The following is a 25801-nucleotide window of genomic DNA, read 5'->3' as shown; positions in this document are numbered from 1 at the left end:
GGACCGGATGTTGGGGACCCCTGCTCTGTTGGACGTGTGAATGATTTGTATGTCTCGATATGTGGCCCTGTGATGGACTGGCGTCCCGGGTGAACCCCACCCGTCAAGCCCGCTGCACCCCTAAATGCACGTTAAGTAGTACAGATAATAAATGAATGAATAATTCCATTCAATTCCCATGAAGAAAAAACATAATAACGTGTTGGAGAAAGCCTGAAGGAGCCTTTTACAGTGTGTGTGTGTGTGTGTGTGTGTGTGTGTGCGTGCGTGTGTGTGTGTGTGTGCGTGTGTGTTTGTGTGTTTTCAAGTGTTGTAGGGGCGGCAGGTTTTGCAGAACAATACTAAGAGCTCTAATCCCTCCAACCCTCATGTGTGCAGCTGAAAATGTCACCCCTGTCAATCCAGATGAGCACAATCACACAATGTTAACATGGGTGTGTATATATGAGAATGTGTGTGTGTGTGTCTTGCAGATTGTATGTGTGTGTGTGTGTGTGTGCGTGTGTGGTTCAAAATGCATTTATTGTTTTTATTTTGAGCGAGAAAAAAGATAAGATAATTGATTCCCATAGGAAGAATTCAAGTGCAGCACAGGGCAAGAGGACAGAGGGCATCCAATGATAATAAAAACAATAACAAATAAAATGAGTAAAACGGATAAAAACATGATTGGGAGAATCACATATATGAGATTTGAATGAGAATTTAAATGAAATTAATTACTGAAGTTACAGCCTTGGGTGAAAGGGTTAACAGCCGCCCTCCCGGCGGAGCGGCTCCGGGGGCCGTCGCTCCTCCTCCGCCCCCCCGCGGGCGGCAGAGAGCGGCGCAGGGGGGCAGGACACACCGGCCACCGCGCACCGCACTGTACCGCACCGGCACCGCACCGGAACACGGTTACCAGGCTCGATCAAGACGCAAGCAGAGGTTTATTCCCTCGTCCAATTTTTTTTTTTTTTTACTTTTTTGATATTTTTATATATTTTTTTTTATCTCAAAGTACCGATGGCCGAAGCCCGGCGGGAGGAGCAGGAGGAGGCGGGGGAGCGCAGAGATTTGCGGGACGTGCGGGGCAGGAACCAGGCGACAGGTAGGGGGGAGAAAAAAAAAAGTTCCCTGAATCACTTCTGAGTTTAGATATAGCTTTTATAATAAATAGCCTATATAGTCATAAATATAATACATTCCTATTATATTTAAACTGTTAATTAACTTTTTGTCGTGCAAAAAAAATACAAATAACATGTGCTGTGAATTTGATTTTTTTTTAAGAGAACATGCTAAAGAACTTTTTTTTTATGTTTTAAAAGTCAAATAAAGATGCCAACTCAGCAGATACCCGCTGTTACATGTGCATGCGGCAAGAAATAAATACCTCAGAATATGTGTGTGTTTTAAAAACATGATATTAATTTGTGATTTAAATAAAAAAAAACTTTCATGAAACTGAATTTGATAGATCACGCTAGAAACATGTGACATGCTCCCACACACACACACAATTACACGCACTGGAAACCAAAACTGTCGTGTCACGTGCTTCTTTTGATAAGGCGGCTGGAGGTCCGATGTGCAGAACGCGGTAGAAAGCAGTGGAAAACCGACCCGGGTTCGTGGTGCGGACGCGGCTGGTTGACTTTCTGACCCGTGCGTTTGTAGGCCGCGTCCACCGGAGATTAGCCGTGTGCTGTCGTGCATGTGTGCGCGCGCACTGTAATATTTTATGTGTTTAATAAATCACTTAGTGAAACCTTGAAACACATCTGGATGAAAAACGCGCGTTTCCGTGTTTGCAACTTGCTTCAACTTGTCGCTGTGAGAACACACAGAGGCGGTCCTGGTTCTATCAGCAGGTCCGTCAAACGGGACGCCGGGATGTTTTGGACTTTTCCGAGAAACATCGTGCGTGAAAACAACATCTCGCTCTCGTCCGAGCCACCCCGTCTGTGCTGTCACGCCGCTGCGTCATGAACATGTTACAATCTGTATTGTTTTTTTGTTTTTTTTCATCTTCCAACCCCTCTCATAACACGAGCATGGCGTCGGCGTTGGCTCCGAGCTCCGCCGCTCCGCCGCTCCACAACAAGCCAGGTAGTTTCCACTCTGAGTCACTCATCTGCATTGACGCCGTCTAATCATCTCTGACTGGAAGCCGGAGTCAGCGGTGGGCATTGTTGCCCAACCGTAGCACCATCATCTTGTTTTGACTTGCGTTTTGAGCGTTAAAGGTGCTTCACCGCCACTTCCTGGTTCTCTCGACCAATGAGTCATGAGCTCCATCCTCTCCAAAAACTGGAGGGAACAATGCATTTCACACCTAGGCCTTCAGTAGTGCTACATTTATCAATCCATCCCTCAATAACTGCTATAAAACCCATCTCATTATGCAGTTAACAGACTGAAAGTGACAGACAAATCCTTTTCCTCGCTGCAACAGGCCAGCTAGCTTTGGCATTCTTAGCCATGTCCTGCTTTTCTTGAAACGTCCACCTTGAAAATGGTCTTGACAATGAATTTCTTCTCTTCCTTCAGCCGTCATGGGTTGAGAAATTAGCTGTTATATCAACACTTGCTAGAGGTGCGGCCCGCTAGCTCTGGCTAGTACGCTCTCTGACAATCCGATCAAAGGACGTGTGACATGTTGACATTACCGCAGCCTTCGAGAAGGCCTTGGTGTCTCAACTCAAAATCTGATCGGTTGTAGCTACAATTTCATTGACCCTTATTTTTTGGGGAGAGTGTCTGTGAATCTGATTCTTTGACTTTGGCCCTGCATGGCAACAAATAATGGCTGAAATGTGATTGGTTAAATGCTTTAGTATAAAAATACATGTCTGGAAGCAGCACAGAAAAAAGCTAATTAAAAGCGGAATTATTCAATAAGTATTCACGGACAAAATATAATTAAAATCAGTCTGTTTTTCAGATATTTTTAAGCCAGCAGAGAAGGCCTTGCAGGCCCTGACGGCCCACCGATGGTCAGATCTCTCGGCATGGCACAGAGCGAGGCACGGTTATTTTCTTTCCATTTGTTGCAAACCTTCCCCGACAGCTGCGCCGAGTCATGCCAGCATGTGTTGAACCGAAAACCCTCCCCAGCTGAGCTCGGCGGCTTTTGGGAGCTACTTGCGAGGCCTTTTCGGGTGTCCTCGAGGCAGTTCGATCTAGTAATCGGAGGTGATAAGAACTGAGCCGAGGTTTCCAGTCCTTTGAACGCTTATGTCATCGGGTTCAGATTAGCGACTACCGGGCAGATCGCTGAGCTAACTTTTTTTTCTCGGAGTGAGGGAGCTGTGTCTTCACACGCCGGAGCGATCTCCCGTGTTCAAGCAGCTGGGAATTTTAGGAACATTCCACCAGCGAGTTAAGAGAATTCACGTGATCACAACAAATGAGGAACGTTGCCCCCCCCCCTCCTCCTCCTCCTCCTCCTAGGATAGAAATCTGCTGTCCAAAGGCTAATTGCAATAACTAACCAGTCGCTTGCAGGGAGAAACTAAAATCTTCTCAGTAGGGGTGCACTAATTTTCTCGCAAATGCATTTTTTATTACTGTTGCATTTTAGCCACAAATTCATTTATATTACTTGACTCAAACCATCCTGCCGGGGATATTAAAAAGTCATTTGCGCGTCTTTGCCGATCAGATAGAAAGGCCCGCAAATTGAAAGCAGGAGGTGCGATTGAGGGAAAATCTCTGGCGGACTTTGGTCGCAGGTGCTCTGTGAGTGAAGAGCAGACGACGAGGGAATGGGAAACAGGTGAGGAGAAGGAGGAGGAGGAGGGGGAAAGACACAATCGGGCGTGAAATAGCGTGAACGTGGTTTATTATTGGCAGATGAAGCATCTTCTAAATACAAGTTTGCAACAAACCTGAGGAGACAAGTATGTTTTCAAAGTGCCAAGCAAAAAGTTGGAGGTTTGACCCCTGAACCCCGAGATGAACACAAGCCAAAAAAAATTAAGCTTTTTGCCTGATTAAAGATCATGTAGTTTTCTGTATCTTTGTGGCTGCACACTAATATTTATCTCCTTTTCATCACTTTGACCCGTCATCTACTTCACCTGCACAAAAAGAAAAGTCAACTTTGCTGCACAAACATGCCTTCATGATCCATCCGTGCCATTTTTTTTTTTTTTTTATTCCCGTCCCTCTCCGGAGAAAATGGGTCGTTCCTTGCTGACAGCGAGGTTGCAGCGTCAGGTGGCGCAGACCCTCCCCCTTACACACACACACACACACACACACATTTCCCGATTGACCGCATTCCAGTTTATCAGATTGGCTAAGCAAATACAGGAGAGCCGAGGGCCCCTCCCTCTTTCTCTGTGTTGTCTGTGGGTGTGTGACTTCAAGTTCTTTGTCACACTGACGTGGTTTTGACGGGATGGAGGACTGGGTGGGAAATGCCCACCTGAATGTGGAGATCTAACGCCCGTCGGTTGAACTCCCTCGGCAGGTCGGAGCCCCGCTGACACACACCGCACACCTGTGCAGGTAGGGATATGCAAATGTCTCTCGGGCCTTGGAAGTGAGGTCGCACTCGGTCGGGTTGCTAAACCCACAGTTTGATGTCAAACATCGCGTCCGGTTGTGCCGCTTTATCTCCAAGTACGAGGGAAACAAACTCAGATGACCTTTTATTTGACTTATTTGCTCCCCCCCCATGTTGCTGGTCACCGTGTGTGACGTCCTCTTGTTAAGACCACATGTTTTTGCTGTCTTAGGTTTACCCAGAAAAAGAAAAAAGATGAGGGAAAACAAGCAAATTTGAAATTCTTTAAGTTTAAACGATCCTCTGGCTTCACCTTCTGCGTGCGATGTTGTTGTTAGTGACCCGACACACCTGGCGGCGTCACGCTTTTTATCATTGGATTTCCATGATCTGTTATTAAATCTCCGTTTGCAACCTCATGCAGGCAGCAATGTTCAGTGTAAGTTGTCATGAAAGGAGAGAAAAAAAAAAAAGACAGGATTTCTTGGCCGCGTTCTGCATCTCTGTTCAACTTAAATACTTTAAAATGACACGTCAAGGAATCCGCTTGGTTGTTTTACAGGTATTTCAACTGTAACTGAGGTTCCTGCTTGGAAGGCCTAGCTTCTTGTATTTCTTGTTCGTTCATTACGCTCAAATATTGGGGTGAAAGTGTGACAGTAGAATCGTGGTATCGTAATTTCTGGACTATAAGGCGCTGCTTTTTTCACACGCTTTGAACGCTGCGGTTTAAACAATAATGCGGTTAATTTATGGATTTTGGGGGGGGGGGGGGGCGATGCCACCGAAACATTTAGCCTCGTCGCATCGGACCAATGAAATTCTGTGGCCGTTCAATTCGGACATAGGAGAAACAACTTTAATGGTTTTAGATGAAGATAGCCAGAGTAGGAGAAGTATTATTAATAAAATAAAATCATTAATTTTTCATCAGCTGTGTTACAGGCACGGAAAAAATGCATTTCCACTATGTATTTGTGGATGTTACGTCCATGTATTTAATTTAAAGTTTACAAAAAAATGTTTTTGTGTAAATGTCTACACCTGCAGCTTATAGACAAGTGTGGCCTATATATGTACACATTTATCGATTAATTTTTAGCCAATGCGGCTTATATTCAGGTGCGCTCAATAGTCCGGATATTACGGTAAATTGAATTGCTTTATAGATAAATCAGTAAATGTGCAAGATAAACGTCACTAAGAGTGCGGGCAGCACCTTGGTGCGATGGCTAGAGCTTCCATCTTGCAGCTAAAGAGCTATTAGTTCAATTTGGACGGTCTCCGATATGTTATCGACTGGCGACGACAAACGTCTGACCTTCAGCTCAGGGTTTTTTCTGTTGTTATCACACAGTTCTGTAATTTACTTATTTATTTACAATGTCAGGAGATTCAACCCCCTACTTCACTCCTTCATTTACCAAAACGCGCTCTAAAACAACAGCATCGGAGCTGTATGTCTCCTTGCGGGGTTTACTTTCACGTGAAAAGCATTTTATTCGCCTTTCAGCCACTTTTATGTTTTCACAGCGGAAACATTAACATTAATATACTGCATTTATCTGTGCGAATCAATCATTTTATATGAACCTCAATGACAAACTTCATGGTTGAATCATCTCTGAATTTTTTTTTTTTTAATTTTTATTCTTCAACCAGCAACAATAATCATATTTAAAATAACGTTTACGCTGATAGGAAGAGTGTCAACATTATGCATATCACAGTGCAGAAACGCAGTGCGTATCCAAATGCACTGCGGACAGCAAAGTAAGAATTTCACTGTAAAGGGAAACACGTTTCTACACAGTATATGCGACAATAAACACTTTGAATTCCGGCTCTTGGAGGGAGCGGCCGAAAGGAAACAGATTATTTTGACCAGCACAGGGACTTTAAATGTTTGAAAAAGTAGTGATTGTCATCGATAACCGCTCGATCCTGCTTTTCACATGCGAATACAGCGATGGAGCAAACAAATGACCTTTTTCTTGCACGTTCTTACATCTTCTTTCTTTCACAGATCATCTTGAAAGAACCAAGCCGGATCATCTGCCCTCCAGGTTTGTATGTTTTCCGTGATTCAGTCTAATTCTGCCCCAGCTGCTCTCTGTGTCACGTCCCAGGGGAGAAAATACTAAACGGGGCAATTTGTTAATTTCCGAACATGAGATTTTGCAGAAATCCCAGGCTTGTTTCTGGATACTGATTTTTTTTTTTTTTTTTTTTAATAGTTTTCATGAATCAGTAAGCAAAGCTTGTGATCCATTATTGGCGTTTCCCAGCGGTCCTGGCCAAACAGGCCCTCTCCCTTTGACAGGGATCTGCTGATGGTGAGCTTGTGAATGGGCCAAACAAAGCTCCTAACTCTCCTCCGCCGCTGACAGAATGGGGTCAACAAAAATGGGAGGGACACATCGCGCTGCCTTTTTCCCTCCTTGATAAGTTGCGGTCCTTAACTTTGAGCCGTTCCTAATGAACTCACTGAGATCTGAGATGTTATTTTTCTCTTTTTTTATGCACCAGTTTCTAAATCACAGCTTGTTTATTTGGCTGTCTTTTGATGAATCATTTACTTTTGCCGCATTAAATAAGTCAAAGATTTCCCAGCGTGTCTAAATTTTTCAAATGGTTATCTGTTCACTTCATCAACACAGAAAATCAAAGGAAGTGAGGATATTTCAATTGATTTAATCTCAAATCATGATATTTATTTGAGTTGCAAGATGATACAGGGCCGAAATAATACATATCGTGAAAAATGTCAATAGTTAAATCTGTCGGATTTCTTTTTTTTTGCCAGTCTTGAATCACTTTTGGCTCGAAATACACAAAAGGAATGGGCAAATGTTATAATGGGCCAGAAGTCGTCGACATTTGAAATATGTCTGGATAGAAAATTGGGTATTTCTTAAAAGAACACAATGAAAGGATAAAATCTTGCTACTCATTAGGCATTTTTATATACATTCATCAATAGTCTCTATGCATTTGACCTGTATTATTCAAAATTAAATACGTCTGGACACTTTATTATAAATATCGCATGAGAATTTGTTTAGTGGGAGTTGTACAAAAATCATGTTATTTTTTTATTAAATATTTTTACATCCCATGAACAAACAGCTGAAGTAGGATTTCCTTCTTTTCTCTGACGGTATGAGGTTTTAAATGCCGGCCTCCCCCGCTGGAGTTACATCACCCTCTCCACTGTCACTAGTTTAGTGAGCAGGAGGTGCTAATGAGCCGCCGCCGCTCCTGTCAGGAGAATTTATTGCATCCTGACTGAAGACACTCCTGGCACAGCGTTATTAGTTTCATCCCTTAACACAAAAACGAGACTTAAAAATCCCAAAATAAATGCACGGTAGTGCAACTGTGAATTCAGTTAACAGGAAGGATGTAAACAGCTGGAGGTGAAAACAGCTGGAGGCTGGCCAACACAAAGCAAACTGGTCTTGATAACAGTCCAGGAGGAACAAGACAATTGGGATTATTAACTGGGATCCTGGCTTTTTGTCCTTGATCAGGCTTTGCTACACACTAACTTGTTGTTGCTGCACAGAACAGCCAGTTTATTTTTTAGTCTTCTCAGAAAGGTATTTGCAGTACTTATATTTCATAACTACAAAATTTGTTGCGTATTTTGCAATGCATATTATATTCGTGCATATTTTTTTATTTAAGTTATTATTATTACTATTATTATTTATGTAATTATTTATTTTTCCCAAATTTCATACTTGGATGTAGTTTAATTTTAACGATACCACCTCTCCTATAGGCATCTATTTTTCTGCATAGTCCTCCAAGCTATTTAGCTTGATGAAATTCATTTTAAAAGGAATAAAAGACTGCATGTGTTCTATAGAAGACTGCTTGGTCTGCAGCCAGTCCAGATATAAGGTTTAAACTTGTAGTCTTATGCAGCAAAGCCATGAATATTCATCCAGGGTGCTGCTGCAGAGGAACACAACTCAGAGCAATGCAGCAAATTATTGGCGATCCATTGCTTTATTTATTTATGTGCCCAAGCACTGAGACAGTTGAACGCCGTATATTTTACATCCACCTCAATCCTCATAATATTTACCGCTCCCCTCACAGCTCTTGGCCTTCTTTATCCCCTTTTGATCTTTTAAATGACATAGCGTAAATCTGTGCGAGCCAACTCTTTGGCTGAACGTGATGTTGCCCCGGGGGAATGCGATTTCTTTGGAAAATCTCTTGTTCTTGTCACGGTAAATATTAACATGTTGATAAGGACCCCGTTTCCTTGTCTCCCTCTCACAGCCAGGGGCCTCTGTCGTCTATACGGGCTGCTATTAAGCGCAGTAAGTTTGCCTCCGTATCAGTTTTTCTATAATTGCACAATGCAGTTTTTTGTAGAATGCAGGTTATGTGCATTAAATGAATGATTAAAAGGCTTTTTTCGTATCTTTCAGCAAGGACAAACTCTCAGACTGACCACACAAGAGACAGAAGGTAATAGATTATTTTCACTCCCTAAGATTGAATTAACGCCCAATCCCCAATCCTGCAGTGGAGGGTTAAAATTGTAATACACGATAGAATAAAATAGAATATTTCTTTAATCGTCCCACCGTGGGGAAATTTCAACCTCACACAGCAGAAGTGGGCAGTGCAAGAAAAGTTATCAAAATGAGAAGAACTAAGAATAAACAAAAACAGTGTTAGAAATATATATAAACGAGTTGTATTAACAAGTTGCACCGAAACAATGCGACAATATATAAATATGTGCAAGAGCTGCAACTAGCAGCGAACATTTTGCTTTTTTATCCGGCCTGCCAAACAACTTTATATGTACGATCAATATTGAATTTACAAACTCCTTATTTTTTTCCTTTTGTTTGATTTTGTGAGGATGATTACATTCACAATAATGTCAGTACATTTATATGATAATCAATAATTTTAAAGCTGAAATAAAAAATACCCAAAAAATTCAAATATTTAAATTGCAATTTTCATTTTGTTCAATTTACATGATACCTAGTTAGCTCGCGCATAAAAATTAAATATGAAACGTGTCCCACCAGCCATATTAATTGCCGAGTGAGTGGATGTAGTGAGGCACTGAGGGAGCCTCTCAGTACTGCTATATTTGTTATTAAAAAGAATACAACATTCGGTAGCAAAATATTCCCTGCAGCAGGTAAACAGTTGCACGTCTCTATATCTATCCTGAGTGCAAGATAAGATAAGATAAATTCTTTTGTCATGGCAGCGTAACAGTTAGTGTCAATAGATATGAATATAACAATACCCAGAAAGACGATTAGAAGATAGCAAAATACATCCACAAGCAGAGAAAACAACAACAACACAATGACAACAAGGATAAGAATCAAGAATAGAAGAAAAAAAAAAAAAAGATAGTAAGGGTGAAAATAGACAACCAAAACGACAACATAAACAGAGTGACATTCCGATAACAAAAATAAAATCAAATGAATAAACAAATTTAAGCAGGATGCGAATGGGCTGAAACCAACAAGGATAAAATAGTTAGGGTATGACACGTGTCAATGGGCGAGGTAATGAGCACAGATGTACCTTCGAGATTGATAGATGCGATGGAAGAAGCAGCCGCACCAGCTGCTAAAACAGCACCGAGGTGACGCTCTATCAGCATTATAAGTGTAGATTTGTTTGAGTTTCCCTGAATTTGCGTCATGAATTGTCTTCCAGGCGGCCGGAGATCACCATAATCTCAGCGGAACCTCTGGACACCAACAATTGGTTCACCGCAGGTTTTCCTTCCCCTGCTCAGTCGGGCTGGTCTGCAGGCATTCAGGTCGTTTCCCAGGTAACCTGACCTCCGAGCCGTTGCACGTCTCTGGTTGTGGTTTATCAATAACCGCTGCTCGGTCCGGCGTCAAACACAAAGCTTTGCATGGATGGATGCAACTTTACCCTTATTTCGGGACTATACTATAACTTCTTTCTTTGAACAGCGCGGCTTAAACAATGATGCGGCTAATTTATGGATTATTTGGGGCTTCATGTCGCCAAAACACTTGTTACAAAACCTCGTCACATCGGACCAATGGAATTACCATGAAATTCCGAGCCTGTTCAATTTCGATACTGGAGAGGACGACTTGGTTTTAGTGCGCAAGGAGGAAGACGAAGATCAGCTGCAGTAGGACAAAGGGGGATAGAAAATGGATGGACTTTTCCTTGTGTTTATTATTATTTTGAAAAAATTAAAATATAAAAAAAAATCATCAGCCATGTTACAGACACAATTCAAAAGAAAGCATTTCCAATGTATTAAATTTAAAAAATTTAAAAAAGTTTCTGTGTAACTATCTCGTGTAACAATGTGGACACCTGCGGCTTTTAGACAAGTGTGGCCTATATATGTACACATATATTTATGAAGTTATTTTTAGCCGGTGCGGCTTATATTCAGGTGCGCTTAATTGTCCAGAAATTATGAGAAATCATTTTAAAAATTGTGGTCCAGTCCTGCTCTGCATATAAAGCATCATCACACAGCTATGTTGTGATACTGTGCTATATGAACATATAGATCCAAAGTACAAAGTAGAAATATAACATTTTGCAATAATATCCTTCTCACTATATGTTACTCAACCTTAATAAAATCCTTATCTGTAAGTCTTCTTTTATTATGGGACGCTTTCTATGAAGGAGCAAAAGTGTGTTTCATGCAAAGCTAGTGGTTCAGTCAAAACGCTGATTCTATAGATGCACAAGTGCGGCCTATATATATGTACACATATATTTATTTGTTTATTTTGAGCCGGCGTGGCTTATATTCAGGTGCGCGCAATAGTCCGGAAAATCCGATACAATTATGCTCTTGGTTATTGTAATTTCCACTGTGATCATTATCAGTTACAATGAATCCTGAAATAAGTTCAAAAGTAAAACTTTGGATTTTCATGCATGTGAATTTTCCTAGTAACTTCCTAGTTTTCAGTAGTATTGTGTGGCAGCGTTACCATTCCAGATGTAACCTCGGCGCCTAAGAATTTTGTTAAAAATTAAGAGGAGACATACCTTATCAGTAATAAAGGTATACATGAATTAGCTTAAATTCATTTACATGCACGTCCGGAGGATAGGGCTTTTTATTGATAGAACTTTAACTGACTTTCAGATTAAGAGGTGCATGTTGTTGGTGCGGGTTTCAGAATTTGATGGTGTTAATAGTTTTCTTTATTTCTAACATATTGACTCAAATCAAAATTTCGGTCGTATCTGCATTTTCATCAGAAATGATGCATGTGTACTGGAAGTCTGTTTGTAAATTACAATTGTGGGTTTGTGTGTTCGTGTGTCCGTGTGTGAACGCCTCTCTTTTCTTGACTTAGCCCCCACCGTCCTATGATCAGGTGCTTAAAGAAAAGACCGCGGAGGAGCAGACCGTCAGACCCACCGCCGCCCCCCGCCGTTTGGCCTGCACCACCACCAGCGCCACCCAGACAGACCCGGTGAAGGACGACCTCACCGCCGCGGCCCCGGAGAGCGGGGAGGCCCTTCAGCTCGCAAAGAAAAGTCCCGTCGGTGAGTAGTTCCCAAAGGGAACGCGCCCCTACTTGTATTTTTCTCATTTTAAGTCCGTTTTATAAGTCTTTATGAGTCCAATCATGTCATGTTTGTTTTGTCGTTGTTGTTGTTTTGGTTGTCTATTATCACCCTTACTGCTTTTTTTTTTTTTTTATTTCTTCTGTTGTCTATCCTTGTTGTTGTTCACTTGGCTGTCTATTCATTTGTGGATGTCATTTGTCATTTTTTAATATTTTTTACTCATTTATTGATACTGTCACTGTTGCGCTGCTGTGACATAAGAATTTCTGCTATGGGGATCAATAAACTATATCTTATCTGCTTCAAGGTAAAAAGCCTCAAAAGCCACCGAGGCCATCGTTGCCAAAACCTGCAGAGGGGAGCCCGGCAGCTGAATCGCGCACCAGTAAAGTAAAGGTTACGACAGTTACGTCTCAATCCAGAAACGCTGAGAGACGAAGAGATCCGAAGACAGAAGCCAAGCAACCAAACCGAGAAGAAGCTTCGTACAGGAGCATCAGCTCCGTCACCGTACACTGGGATATTCCGGCAAAGCCTCCGTCTGCCTTCGACTCAGAACCCAAGCAAACCCCCATTCCACGTCCTCGTATTAAATCTAAGAAACCTGCCGTCACAGAAGACACTGGAATCCAGACATTGGTCGTATTCGGCGAAAACTGTGACAATAATCCAGTTGCCTGTGGGTCAAACTCGGAGGATGTCTTGTCTAATGTTTACTTAAAGGAGCTGCTGGAGGTGTTCGGTGTGGAAAACAGGTGTGAGGAGAATCCGGACATTGAGAGTTTTTTAAATCCGGACTGGCGAGGTGAGGATGCTGAAAGCGAGATGAGCGCCGGCAACAGTCAGCGAAACATTCGGTCGCGGATCCAGGCCTTTGAGAGCCAGGCCGCTTCTGAGGACGGGCCAGAACAGGCCAAACCGCAACCTCTGCCCAGGAAACCCGTCAAACCCCCGGTCGCCACAAAGCCTTCTGTGGCGGTAAAGCACCAGCCGAGCGTCGATCACGAATATCTAACCATCTTACCCTCGAGCGGCCCCCCGACGCCTGCTCCGAAACCCCCAAAGAAACCGGTGGGACTGCCTGTGAAAGACGAATTGGAGACTTTGCTCAGTAAGGGCCGATCACGTCCGTCGGTTCTGACCAGATCCAGCTGCGTCGACGAACCAGAACCTTCAGCCGTTCCACCCAAACCTCCGCTGAAGCCTCCGAAGGAACCCCTGAAACCCAACCTGAACATTAACAACCACAATTCAGCCTTCGGCTTTGGAGACAATGAGCAAGTGGAAAGTCCGTCAAGTGAGTGGCTTCGGATCTAAAGGTCGACGTGTCACATTTGGACCTTCAGAGGCGTTAGCTTTATATTTCGGCTACAAAATCTCCAAATGTGCAGAGGTCAACGTTGGTCAAATTGCTGATATTGTTGCAGAATTACTGTGATAAGACTTACTGTGCCTCCACCTGTGCAAGAATCCAATATAGGAAGTAGCTAGCTAGGTATTTACCCTCATAGGTACAAAACAACCAGCCAGACTATGTAAAATTATTATAAATACCTGTTTGTCGTGACTTAGAATATGTTTGTAATTTACATCTCATAAATATCAGTTGCAGGAGTAAAAAAAAAAAAAAAAAAAACCTAGATGGCGTCCACTCAGCTCAGTTGCCACAAAATGCAAATGTAAACTTTTCGAGCATACATTTGAATTTCAGCAATTCAATATAAACTTATATAATTTCAAAAAGTTTGTTGTCTTTGAAATGGCGGTTTGACAATAGACTTACCCATTCAAAATAATGCTAACAACAGCATCAATATGAGAATTGTGAAATTAAAAAGGTCTGTAAAAAAAATATAATGTAATAATATAATGAAATTCACATTATTGTTGTTATTATTATTGTTGTTGTTGTTATTGTCCAAGTCAAACATATGCAGATGCACTGTTTAGGAATATTGCAGTATCTAAAAATTCACAATGCTGATGACCTTTTCACATACTGTTTAAACATTCATGGATAAAGTTGATAAACATGCATGTGACCTGTGTGCACAGATCCCATCCCAGGCAAACCCCAGATCCAGGTGGAGAGCAACGGAGGCTCTTTTGCCAGACAAACTGCTGTGAGGAGGCCAACCACCATCAGGGTTCCCAGCAAGGCTGGCTCTTGTGAGTCCCTGAGCCAAGTGAATATTTTAAGATGATTTTGGGGTTTATTTGTATGATGAAATTAAGTGACACATTTTTCTGTTTTCGACCCGATTTAAAAATGTCAGACTGTAAAGTAAAAGGCATGTCTCTTCTCAGTGTCCGATGGTTTTCAGGACGGTCCTCCTCCGCTCCCCGCCCAGAAGCCTGTAGGCTCCCTAAAAACCTCAGTGACCCACAAAGAAAGTCCGACCCCCCTGCCTCCCTCTCAGGTGAGCACATGTGAAATTACAAAAAGGAGGTTTCTTATTTCTTGAACGATTCTTCTTGCCGTGTTCTTAACTTTGAAAAAAAAAGGGGGGTCAAATGAGACTGATTAAAACGTTTTCCGCTCTTCCTGTTTATCTACCCATAAACTGTATCGTCATGCATTTCGAGACCAGAACATCCCTTTAAATCGGGTTTTAACAGTCCGTCAGCAGCGTGGCTTACCTGATTCATTTTCTCCGCTTTACGCAAACAAAGAGACTATTGTGGGCCCCATGAAAAACACCGCACTCCGTTCAGTCGGAGCTAGCCGTAGCTGAATGCTGTGCGTTGTTGAATGGTTACCACGGTGTCCAGCAGCGTCAGTGGGTCTGTTTTTTCCTGGCTCTTTAAAAACGTGTGATTGGATTGTTCTGCAGGATTCTCTCGGAGTTGGACCGGAGCACTCACTGCCACCTCGGTGAGTAGGAACGCTGAAAATCACGATATTTAACCTTCACGAGTCCAATGACGGAAACTGTTAATGCTTATAATGAGGTTGCTGTCATGAGTGTTTGTCATTGCATTATTATGTCATAAAAAAAATGATCAGACAGCGGTGACGGACATACTTTTGTCACAAGTACAGAATTTCATTTTTATTTTGCATTTCCATGAGTCCTATCTTTAACTGTTAGGCCTTCTTTACGGTAAATTATTATTATTATTATTATTATTAATAATAATCATCATCATCATCATTTTTTATCAGATTGCATGGGTCATTCTGGTTTGTATAAATTAATTTTAAAGATAAAATAAAGATTTATCAAATGAAGTAATTTATAATCCATTATAAGCTATTTATTTTCCTTTATTACCACAAATTCATGAAGGATTATTTATTGATATTATATGTATTATATTCCAAATGTTAATACTATGTTTCTGTGGTGTTGGGGGAGGGCGGATGCACTTTAGATTTTGAGGCAGCCATTTAAATTGGTTTTCTACTCTTGTATTTTAAACCACTACACCATTTTGCAATGACTGGTTTGAAACCTTGTTGATGAACTAATTATGATAAGGTCCTTAATACAGAGCTTAGATTGTGTTTTTATCGTGCACTTCAGGAGGCAAAGCACAGGCAAACCCCTCCCACCTCGTCCACCTGCAGTCAAACCGGGTCCGGGCAGACCTCCGGGCCTCCAGGCCACGGCCCGATCTCACTCGGCTCCACGAGAGACTTCCCCGAAGCCCCGGGCGCAGAAGCCCCACAGAAAAGGCCTCGTCCTGCCTCCGAGGCCGAACCCGGGCCACCGTCTCTACAACAAGTACACAGTGAGCGAGCGCTTCACACACCCGTGTTGTAATCCCGCTTCATCTCCTGCGTCGTAAGCATCCGTTTCATGCTTTTGTCCGCCAGCTCCAGCTCCCCCACGGCATCGCAGACATCGCTTACAATGGGAGCGGCACAGGAGAGCTGTCATTCCAGGTGCGGGAACCCGTTCGACCGGATCTCGTATTGCTTTCATTGTCAAATCTCAATTGCACCCCCTTCGGAACTGCAGAGATCAACTGGAAACGTATCTGTTCCGATAGAAAAACGAAGTCCTTCTGCTGCTGGATGAGATCGACCAGAATACGTACGAATGCCAAGTCGGGGACAGCAGAGGAAAAGTCCACAAGTCTCGCCTGAAGGTCATCACCCCCATCGGGCCGTCCGCCGACAAATCCACACAGCAGGTATCTGTCTTTTTTTTAAGGGTTAATCCCAACCTTTTCTTCACTCAAGAGTGTTTGTTTTCTCCTTGCAGGCGCCCCTTCCAGCTGCTCCCAGCACATCCACTAATGTGCTGAAGGTTCAAGCGTTGCACGACTTCCTACAAGGTGAAAACAGAGGGAAACGTAACTAAAAATCTTCATTTATCCGGGAAAAAAAAACTGGGAGTTTTCATGTCCACGTACACGAGCAAAATGAAAGAGCAAGTGAATAGATTTGAATAGAACTGCAGCTTCCGACTGGCTTATATTTCATGAAAGTCAGGAAAAACTTTAACTTTTTCATGCCAAGCAAGGCCAGCTGAAGACATAGAGAGTTATAGTAGAAGTAGAAGAACATTGCACATCCTGGGTTCAAGCAGGTTGATAACGGGTGGAGAAAAGTGTCAGGGGTACTTTGACATGGAAGATTATCAGCCAGAATGAAAGGGAAGGTGGAGAAGACAGTGGTGAGATCAGTGATACTGTATGGTTTGGAGACAGCAGCACTGAAGAAAAGACAGGAGGCAGAGCTGGAGGTCCCCGAAATGAAGACGCTGAGGTTCTCTTTGGGAGTGGCGAGAACAGATAGGAGCAGGAATGAGCCCATCAGAGGGACAGCACATGTTAGATGTTTTGGAAAAAAGAAGGTCAGAGAAGCCAGATTGAGATGGTTGCGTCATGTAAAGAGGAGGGATAGTAAGTATACTGGTAGACGGATGCTGGAATTGGAGGTCGAGAAGAAGACCAAAGAGAAGATTTATGGAAGGTAGTTGGTGGGAGAGAGGAGGATACAGAGAATGGGGTTTGATGGAGAAGGTCGACTCGCTGTGGCGACGTCTGAAGGGAAAAGCCGAAAGGAGAAGAAGCAGCAGCAGCACATGTCCCGGGTACAGAGCAACAAAATCAGTTTCAGTTTTCAACCCAGTGGTTTTTAAACTTGTTGGAGGAACTGAACCCCACCGGTTTCATATACGCATTCACCAAATTCTTCCTCATTGGAAAAATAAGATACGATTATTTTTTTCAAATTCAAGACATAGGTATATGTTTTACGGGTGCACAAAATGAACCGTGCATCCACATCACCGTGTTCAAAAATAAACCCAGCAAAACATGACTTTCACACAAAAACATAGTGAATACTTATTGCAAATCAGTGTGACTTCTGCTGCTGCCTTTGAGAGACTGGTTCAGAAATGTGCTGCTTCACCTTGGCAAGTGCCACTCTTGTGTCTTTTTTGCAACAAAATCTGTTCCTTTTCTTCGTTTTTACGTCAAGCACCCTCAAAGGATTGCTCGCAAAGATATGCTGCAACAAACGGTATGAAAATCTGCGGGGCTTTCTCAGCGATAAAAGGATACGTTACCATTTGTTTGGCGTGTCATCAGGAATTCTATGAGTCTGGTGTGTGTCTTGACCTCAGCCAAACCCTTGAGACTGACTCTCCAAACCCCTGGGGTTTCATCAAACCCAGGTTAAGATCCACTGGTTCAACCTGTTTGAGAAACATGATAAAAAGACATTACAACAGACACCGGAGGCCGTAAATGCAGCCAAACGTGGCTGCATCGCAGCGAGCCTCCGTATGTTGCTCAGCAACAAGGGTAAAAGAGGGGGTGGGAACAAAGATGGCGTGGATTTGAGGGTGTGTTTATTATGTATAACCCCGTGGACTTCATCTCCACTCTGTCCCACCCGTTGGTCTCTATCACTAGATAACTGGTAGTGTTGACACAGCCGTTGCCGTAGAGACGGTTGTAATACAGAAAGTTTGCAGGTAGAGGGAGGTGGTGGTGGTGGATCTTGCCTGCATAACATCCAGGAGAGCAGAGACACCAGCCTCCAAGGCCAGCATCGGTGAGCCGATGAAGATTGCGGTTGTTTTGGCAGACCGTAATTATATGACTGCCTTAAGTCTCTCTGGTTCTCTCAATGGCGTTGATTCAATCGCCCGAATTTGGTGGCTAATTCTCGCCGCAACGAGGTGACAACCTCTTTAACCCGTCTGTGACAACGCTCCCCAATGGTTTGAGTCTGAGTCTTGACCGCCCTGCACATTTCATCAACCACGACTGGCAGCTACTCGAGAGCCAAAAGTGCTCCGAACTTTCGATAGATCAGGAAAATCCTAGCTCCAAACAACAGCATACCTGTTGTCGTCAGCATCAATTCACAGAAAGGATCGACAGGGACACAATTCTCCGCTCCTCCCAGGAGCCCATCGTGTATCTGGCTGCAAACGTCCCGTCGGGGCAGGAGGGCTCTCCTCCTCGTCCAGAGAGTATGGTCGATTGCGTTGAGAACGCCATAATTTTAGGTTTCGGATGTAATACGAAGAGAAGCCCTGATAGTTCAGACAGAAAACAGCACAAGACTAAGAGCAGCAAGGACCTGCCCTGATAAGGGAGCAGGAGAAAAAAAGCGTCCGCCTCCGTTGAGACCTGGGATTATTATAATTTTCCTACAACAATAACAGTAATACATTTAATTGAAGTCTCCTTACTTGACCCTTGATTTATGAGTCACAATAACAACAATAGAAGTGACAAGGTGGTAAAAATAAAAGTGATTGGCATCCGATGGAATGGGTCACTTTAGCCAGATGCGTTTTCAGTTGTGATTTGAAGTGGGGGAATGTTGTTTTTTCTTCTTCTGCATGCATTATCTATACTACCTATATTTGCCGAAACGTCGCGGTGCTGGAGTCTGTCCCGGATGTTATTGGCCAAGAGGCGGGCTTCACCCCTGACCGCTCGATTATGTCCGAGGACTTTCTTGCTGTGAGACTGAAGCGCTAACCTTCTCTTCATTTATTTTTCTTTGCTTCGATCTGACCGTTACCAGAGGGTCCAGGAGAGTTGGGTCTTAAGGCCGGAGATATCATCACCAACGTGGAGCAGATTGACAGCGAGTGGTACTTGGGCACCTGCAAGGGATCCACTGGGTTTTTCCCCATCAATTACGTTAAAGTGCTGGTCAGTTCAACCTTACATCTGTTAAGTCTGTCATTTTGGTTACATGCTCTTATGTTCCTTCTCATTCTCTTCCCCAATTAGTCGAATTCACCGAAGCCCCTCCCTGAAAGAAAAGCAAAGCCCCCCCCTGCAAATGTCAGGTAGGATCTTATCATTGAATGTTTGCATGGTCATTTGTCTGCAAAGCGAGGGGAGGCTGACCTCTTGAGCCCTTTCTCCTGAAGCGGGCCAAGATGCGTGGCGAGGTTCGACTTCGAGGGCGAGCGCAGTGACGAGCTGTCGTTCTGCGAGGGCGACGTCATCCGGCTGAAGGCGTACGAAGGACAGGAATGGGCTCGGGGGCAGATTGGCGCCGTCACCGGAATCTTCCCTCTCAACTTTGTTGAGGTCATCGAAGACCTGCCTCCGCCTCCCGGCCAGCAGCAGGCAAAGCCCGACTGGACGACCCGGTCCGGTAAGATGAAGAACTGGGACTCTTTCCTTCTTCTCGTCGCGTAAGCAAGTGAGGTTCATGCCTCGGTGGCATGCCAGGAATTTGGGCTTCTGTTTCTGTTTCATTAAATAGCTGTTTACAGTGGATGTGTCAACAGTGCCCAAAAGGCCTCGCACACTCGTCCAAACATTCATTACTTGTTCTATTGACAGATAAAGCTAATATCAGGAAATTCTATTAGGGATCTACATTGGGATGTTGTGTGGGAGTAGCGGCATTTCTTTTTCCTTCTGTAAACACACCTTTGTTTTCATGACTACCATATCGCTTTCCCCTCAGGCATGGATGCTGCTTCCAGTTCTTTAGCTGAAGTTACCGAACCAGTTCAGGTAAGTAATATAGAAAACAAACCTTCATGAAGTATGGTGATGGATATGTGTGTGTTCTGTAAAATTCTGCTCCAGTTACAATATTTTATTTGCAAACCCAGCAGGCCTCCCAGACCTCGGTGGAGTGGGTAGTGGCTCGGTACGACTTTGCTGGGAAGTCAAAAGATGAGTTGACCTTCAAGGAGGGCGACCGCATCCTGATCACCCAGCACATAGACGCAGAGTGGAGCTGCGGCAGGCTCAACAGCCGAGAGGGCATCTTCCCCAGGGCTTTTGTTGAGAGCAGCATTGGTACGAATTGATTCCCAAGTTCCATTACCATTGAATATAGGGTTGTATTTTGGGTGACATGCAGGATTACCAGCAATGTAGATGCAGTCATCACTTGTCAAGTCCAAATGCAGCTTTAATGGACAAGTACTTTTAAGTAGTTGAAATGTCCATTGTTGATCTACCGTTATTCTATTTCCTCAGGCGGTAAGCAGTCGTCTGATGTTAGACCGAATGAACCTACGTCTCGGAGAGGCAGGGCCCTGTATGATTTCACATCAGACTGTGATGAGGAGCTTTCTCTACAGGTAGGAAGACACCCTGCGACCTATAAATTCTCAAGGTATCTTGAAAAGCATTTCCCTGCAACTCCTTATCCTTCGTTTGCAGGTCGGAGACATTATAAGCAATCTGGAGATCATCGATGATGAATGGCTTCTCGGCGATCTAAGAGGCCATCGAGCCTTGGTCCCCAGAAACTACGTGGAGCAACTGTGATAGCTCCTTGGTACTTCTTCAGTCCAAATATTTTCTTCCGGTAATACGTGACGTGAATGTGACTGGAATGCAGTATTTCGTCTAAGATCATCATTTCTATTCACTGACTTAATTTAAAAACGTTTATTGTAAAAACTTAATATTGGTTCAAAAATAAAACAAAAAGCGTCAACTAAGCTATCAGTTGTACATTAGCTGCATCAAGTCTTCCACTCCAGGTGAATCCTGATAGATGTGAGGGACCCCCATGTTTAATCTTGTATCTTACTGTGTGAACCTACTGGGACAAGGAAAATAATTCAGGTGAAACTATGGATGCTACACTGAATCAGCATTTTGCAAAATCAGCAAGACCTAAAATCCTATCACGTGAGTGGGTAAGTTTATGGTGTACAGCCTGTATTTTTGTATGAAGGAAGACCGTAGTTGGTGGTCATTTACATTTTTTATTAAATCTGTCAGGGTGTTTAGACTGTCTCCTGGATCGGGGGCTCGTAGCCGTCTGCCCTCTCCACCTTGGCTCCAGTGTCATCACCGGCTGCCTTAGCAGCGCCGCCAGCACCGCCCTCTCCATGGAGCTCCATCAGTTTGCCCACTGCAAAGCAAGCAGTGCCATTTTCATGGTTAAATGGGAAAATAATGTTGAGTTACAATTCTTAGCATCTCTTATTGATCAGAATAAGTAGCCACTACAGAGCTGTAACATCTAAGTGGACTTATTTAGAAAACAAGAAAAGATGGGGAACATCAGCTGATCTCAATGGAATAATCAGGTGATCATTTGGGACCGAAACAGTTTGTCATCATGCGTTCCCATTAACACGTTCAGTCAGTTGATGCGGGCAATCACTTACACTCAAACTTGGGCTTCTTAAGCATTTTGACCTTGCGGACAAAGACATCATGTAGAGGGTAGATGGACTGACAAGCCTTCTCAATGTCCTTGCCAACGCTGTCGGGGATCCTGGAAAAGAACACGACACAGATTTAATTATGGCCTGTTCAACTGTTAACCAATGCAGAAAATATACAATCATTTTACAGGTTGAATTTTGGAGTTGCTTGCATTTTCGCACAACCTCACCCAGGCCACCTAACCTAACTTGAGCGGACTATTCAAGCTATACTTCAAATATGTGACCATTTTATGATGGAACTGTTAACTATACAATAGTTAAAAAAAAGGGATTAGTGTGCTTAAGTTCTGCACCTCATAGAATTATTTGGTGCTTGATAACCTGCCACAAGTTACCTACAGCATAATACATTTAATCTGACTTGTATGAGACCCCTACATACATTTCTGCTCTAAACAGTCAAAACATTTACACACAATTTTTATTCTGTCATTTTCTACGTATACCTGCCTTATTGTACTTGAACATTCGGAACGTAAACGTAATTATTTATCATATGCAAAACTTACAGCTTGTTGACGACCTCTTTCAGGTCATTGGTCTGAACTTCACGAGTCATGATCTCCATCATCTTCTTGCGGATCTGGCGAACCTGCTGGTGCTGGGCATAAGAGGTCTTTCTGATCTGGTTGGTCCGCTTTTTTGTGAACCCCACGCAGAACAGACGCAGCAGGTAGCCGTCGGTGGTCTTCACATCCACATGGGCTTCGATCATGGTCTAAGGAAGAAGAAGCACAACTCCTTTTCAGACCGCACAAAGTTGAATGCTCCAACTATATATATCATCCTGACAGGTGTGCCAGGCTGCTGATGCAAAAGCGTTTTGTTGATCCAACTGGTCAGAAAGTAACCCCCAAAGACACTAGTTTTATATTTCTTTTAAAAACATTCATGCTTATACAGGTGACAATATGTGAATGTCTTGTCACTTGTAGAAGTATAAATGCCTATGTCAAGTTGTACTTTTGCGGGTCAACATATTCATATTTTTACAAACTTTACTCAGAGCCCGTGTAACCTTATGTACTTTTAGGACACGGGTAGGTACAAGACAAAAAAAAAGTTGAGCCAGTTAATCTCAATCGAAAGTTATTGACTATCTCAAATAATTTGTAATCCTGACCATGGTAATTTTAATACTGTAGACTAAACATAAACACTGCTCAATCTAGTCAAGCAAGAATTACATCCAGAAATTCCACACGCAAGGGTTCAATATTTAAGAGGACAAATATTTGGAGGCACTCAAAAGGAAAAGGAAGAAATGAAATCAAAGGCTCAACGGAAGCACCCAGCTCAGGTTCATTTACAGTTTCGGGTGTCGTTCCTGTGTTGATCTCTTTGGATGGCAACTTCGCCAAATTGTGTAGGATCAATACCAAGGCAAGGTGTTCTCATCTCATGTAGCACAACAGCTGATTGTCAAATTTAATTTCCATTCAGGAGAAATTCTGGACTTTGATGGGGCCTAATGGAATAATGAAATACAGCAAATGGTCGCAACTGTAAACCCTAGAAATCTTATTAGTCATTTAGAACCTGGAGGTTATCTATAACATTACTTAGACCACTTGCTGACTCAAGTCCTATAGGCAGATTTATCCATGAGCCACAGAAGGATTCAATGAATAAATAAGAAACCAATTTTCATACCTGCCACTTCTTGACCATTGAGCACATCTTGTCACGTGTCAGGTCCATGCCATGAAAGTTGGTGAGGCAGTTCTTGCCCTGAACGTCCTCAGTGATGAGCTTGAACTTGCGGAAGGCCACCTCATCGTTTTGCAGGTCAGCGAGGCTTACCTCAAACACACGGCCCTTAAGACCGTCTGAGGCAATTCCTGGATAGGCCAACAAACACACGGGGTTAGAGCAAAAGTCACTTCTGAGGCAGTCTGGACACCACTTTGGGAGACAGGTGATGTCAAGACACCTTAAGTAGCATAATCTCAATCTGTGACTGCTTGAAGACCACACCTGAAAATGCACTGTCACAACACCAAGTCTACTTCTCACTTTTAATTTTATGAGTTTGACAGGCAAATGCCAGGGTAGTTAAATAGCAGCATGCACTATTGACAAGCTTCCGTCACCATGATCATTGAGGTGTCACAGACAAGTGTTTAGGGAGAACTGTGGGCTGATACTGAACCCCAGGAGTAGAGTTAAAGTAAGCCTGTTACTACGATCATGTATAGTAGTGCCAACCACCTGTCTTCTATGTCGATGACAAACTATGTATTTCATTGTACAGGTAACCAATTACCTTACTGTACATATAACACAGTGTTCAGCATCTGAGGCACTCATTTGCTTCAGAAAAACAGACTTAACAGGAATTTTCATGCACCTCTTATCCTATGACCCCATCTTAAACTGGAACCTCGTTCCCTGGTCTACATTCATCCAGAAGACATTGTTTATCTTCTCTAAGGTTATCATATGAGAGCTGGGATGAAGCTTCTACAATCACGGTACATCGGATGAGTGTACTTACTGGTTCCCTGAGTCCTGGTGACCAAGGTTTTGCCAAGATTGCGGATGTTGAACATAGCCGGCGCCTTAACATCGTACCAGTCCTTCTTGGAGAACGGGTCTACACTGCAGGGGAGTCCAAGAGTTAGCTTACAGTCTTGCACAATGTGGACTGTGCAAACTTGGGGAAATGAGGAGATCAGAGCTTGTTGCTAGCTAGCCGGGTGAGCACGCAACGACGCAGCATTGACTTAGCTTACTCTACTGGTTGAATAATTGGCTGTGCTGTCCAGTCACTGGGGACTCGAAAGTGTCGATAAATACATTTAAATTACTGGTATTAACGTTCATCTGACTTTGTGGGGTGTTGTAAAGTCAAACATCGCTCCAGCATGCCATGCAGATTGGTAAGCTCGGCTAATAAGATGCTAACGATTGATAGCAGTTAGCAAAATAAGTAACCAGCGGTTACCTAGTTAACACTGGTCGAATTTATGAATTCTTTCCACTTTAGACAGCCTACGTGATATAGAAAATTTAAAAGTTAACTGAATTAGGACCATATGCGGTCTTGCGGCTTCATGTAAACCGGATTGGCTAGCAGTCCATTCAACACCGCCACGGACGTCGGTGAAGGGCTCAGCTTTGGCCCTGAAACATCCGCTTCGAATCGGTTTCATCCTTCATCTTTTCTACGCGCAACGCAAAATAATGTGAACACCATTGCGTCTCCTCTCCTCCGGTGTGCAAATTGTCTACTTACATCTTCTTTTTGGCACCTTTCTTGCCGCCTTTGGTCAGCCTCTTATTCTTGCCGACTGCCATGTTGGCTACAGGGAGTGAAAGAGGAGGAAACTAGGAAATCGCGCGAGAATTAAAGAGAGCGAGAACGTGAGATTTGCTACATCTCGCGAGTCCCTGCTCATTTCTGTGACGCTCTCTGGTGGTAGCCAGAATAAAAACACATCGCAATAAAAGGGCCTTAAAGAAAGCCAATGCAGTATGTGCTTCATAAACAATATTTATGGTAGTTATTTATATTTAACTGTTGCTCGAAATTATATACAGGGAATGTCAGGGAGAACATTTAATTCTGTATGTATTTTATACACTGTGTATACTGCACTTTCTGTTTATTGCAGCTCTGGTTAGATACCAAACTGTACTTTGCTGCTTTGTACATGTGTAATGATATGTTTAATCTAATCTAATGCATAAAACTTGAATCGGCTGAGATTGTTAAAAGCCGATCCTTCGTGCTGAAGCAAAAAGTTTTTGTTACTGATTACAGTTCATATTTAGGTATTTATTGATCTGGAAAATTATTGCATTACAATTTGAATGATCCCACTTTATTATAGATGGTATTTACTCTTCTACACAATTCATGCGGTCAACAAACTGTCATATCTGAGTCAAACACATGTATGACAGGTTGTTGTGTAGTCTTTGAAGTTTGATTAAACAAAGCTGCTATCATCATAACGGCTTTATGCTGTCGAAATTGAGATGTCATATATTATGTGCACTGTGTGCTGTCATTGGACCAATTTATTTGTTTATTTGAAACATAAGCGTCCCTGTGTTTGTGTCTAAAACT

The 25801-nt window shown here is 43.0% G+C and overlaps 2 protein-coding genes and 1 non-coding gene across 5 annotated transcripts; 1 reads left to right on the top strand and 2 right to left on the bottom strand.

Moving 5' to 3' along the window:
- The first annotated feature begins 931 nt into the window (after positions 1–931).
- Positions 932–20985, top strand: sh3d19 (SH3 domain containing 19). 3 transcript variants are annotated; one of them, XM_086157396.1, is made up of 21 exons: positions 932–1090; positions 6522–6561; positions 8792–8832; positions 8944–8983; positions 10214–10331; positions 11869–12061; positions 12393–13382; positions 14141–14254; positions 14393–14505; positions 14920–14960; positions 15613–15820; positions 15906–15974; positions 16082–16225; positions 16297–16369; positions 19089–19219; positions 19301–19359; positions 19444–19673; positions 19992–20041; positions 20146–20332; positions 20516–20619; positions 20702–20985. In XM_086157396.1, exons 1-21 carry the CDS (start codon positions 1006–1008, stop codon positions 20807–20809), a joined length of 3138 nt encoding a protein of 1045 aa, XP_086013522.1. In that variant the 5' UTR covers positions 932–1005; the 3' UTR covers positions 20810–20985. The 3 variants fall into 3 exon arrangements, with proteins under 3 accessions (XP_086013522.1, XP_086013523.1, XP_086013521.1); XM_086157397.1 differs by having other exon boundaries at positions 934–1090; positions 11890–12061; positions 20143–20332; XM_086157395.1 differs by having other exon boundaries at positions 934–1090; positions 20143–20332.
- A 250-nt stretch (positions 20986–21235) lies between these two features.
- On the bottom strand, positions 21236–25056 carry rps3a (ribosomal protein S3A). Its single transcript, XM_086157398.1, has 6 exons — positions 24965–25056; positions 24224–24327; positions 23380–23567; positions 22236–22444; positions 21664–21773; positions 21236–21404 (listed from the first exon to the last, which is right to left on the bottom strand). The coding sequence occupies exons 1-6, from the start codon at positions 25024–25026 to the stop codon at positions 21277–21279; spliced, it is 801 nt and encodes a 266-aa protein (XP_086013524.1). The 5' UTR covers positions 25027–25056; the 3' UTR covers positions 21236–21276.
- LOC147228985 (small nucleolar RNA SNORD73) lies at positions 21553–21621 on the bottom strand. The gene has a single exon (XR_015106995.1). It is a non-coding gene; the product is annotated as a small nucleolar RNA SNORD73 (small nucleolar RNA).
- Positions 25057–25801: the final 745 nt, after the last annotated feature.

The sequence above is a fragment of the Fistularia commersonii genome, chromosome 12 (assembly GCF_037954325.1).
Source record: "Fistularia commersonii isolate RoL2024-O1a breed Wild chromosome 12, RoL_Fcom_v1.0, whole genome shotgun sequence".
Classification (NCBI taxonomy): Eukaryota; Metazoa; Chordata; class Actinopteri; order Syngnathiformes; family Fistulariidae; genus Fistularia; species Fistularia commersonii.
This window is presented reverse-complemented; position numbering and strand designations above follow the sequence as displayed.

Bases quoted from the DNA above. Each gene is read 5' to 3' on its own strand.
- rps3a (XM_086157398.1), bottom strand. From the start codon at position 25,026: ATGGCAGTCGGCAAGAATAAGAGGCTGACCAAAGGCGGCAAGAAAGGT. The intron at 24,328-24,964 runs GTAAGTAGACAA...ACTCCCCTGCAG, and splicing joins AAAGGTGCCAAAAAGAAGAT to TGTAGACCCGTTCTCCAAGA. The intron at 21,774-22,235 runs GTAAGTTTTGCA...GTTCTTTTCCAG, and splicing joins AAAGAGGTCGTCAACAAGCT to GATCCCCGACAGCGTTGGCA.
- sh3d19 (XM_086157395.1), top strand. From the start codon at position 1,006: ATGGCCGAAGCCCGGCGGGAGGAGCAGGAGGAGGCGGGGGAGCGCAGA. The intron at 6,562-8,791 runs GTTTGTATGTTT...TCCCTCTCACAG, and splicing joins CCGGATCATCTGCCCTCCAG to CCAGGGGCCTCTGTCGTCTA. The intron at 15,975-16,081 runs GTGCGGGAACCC...CTGTTCCGATAG, and splicing joins CAGGAGAGCTGTCATTCCAG to AAAAACGAAGTCCTTCTGCT.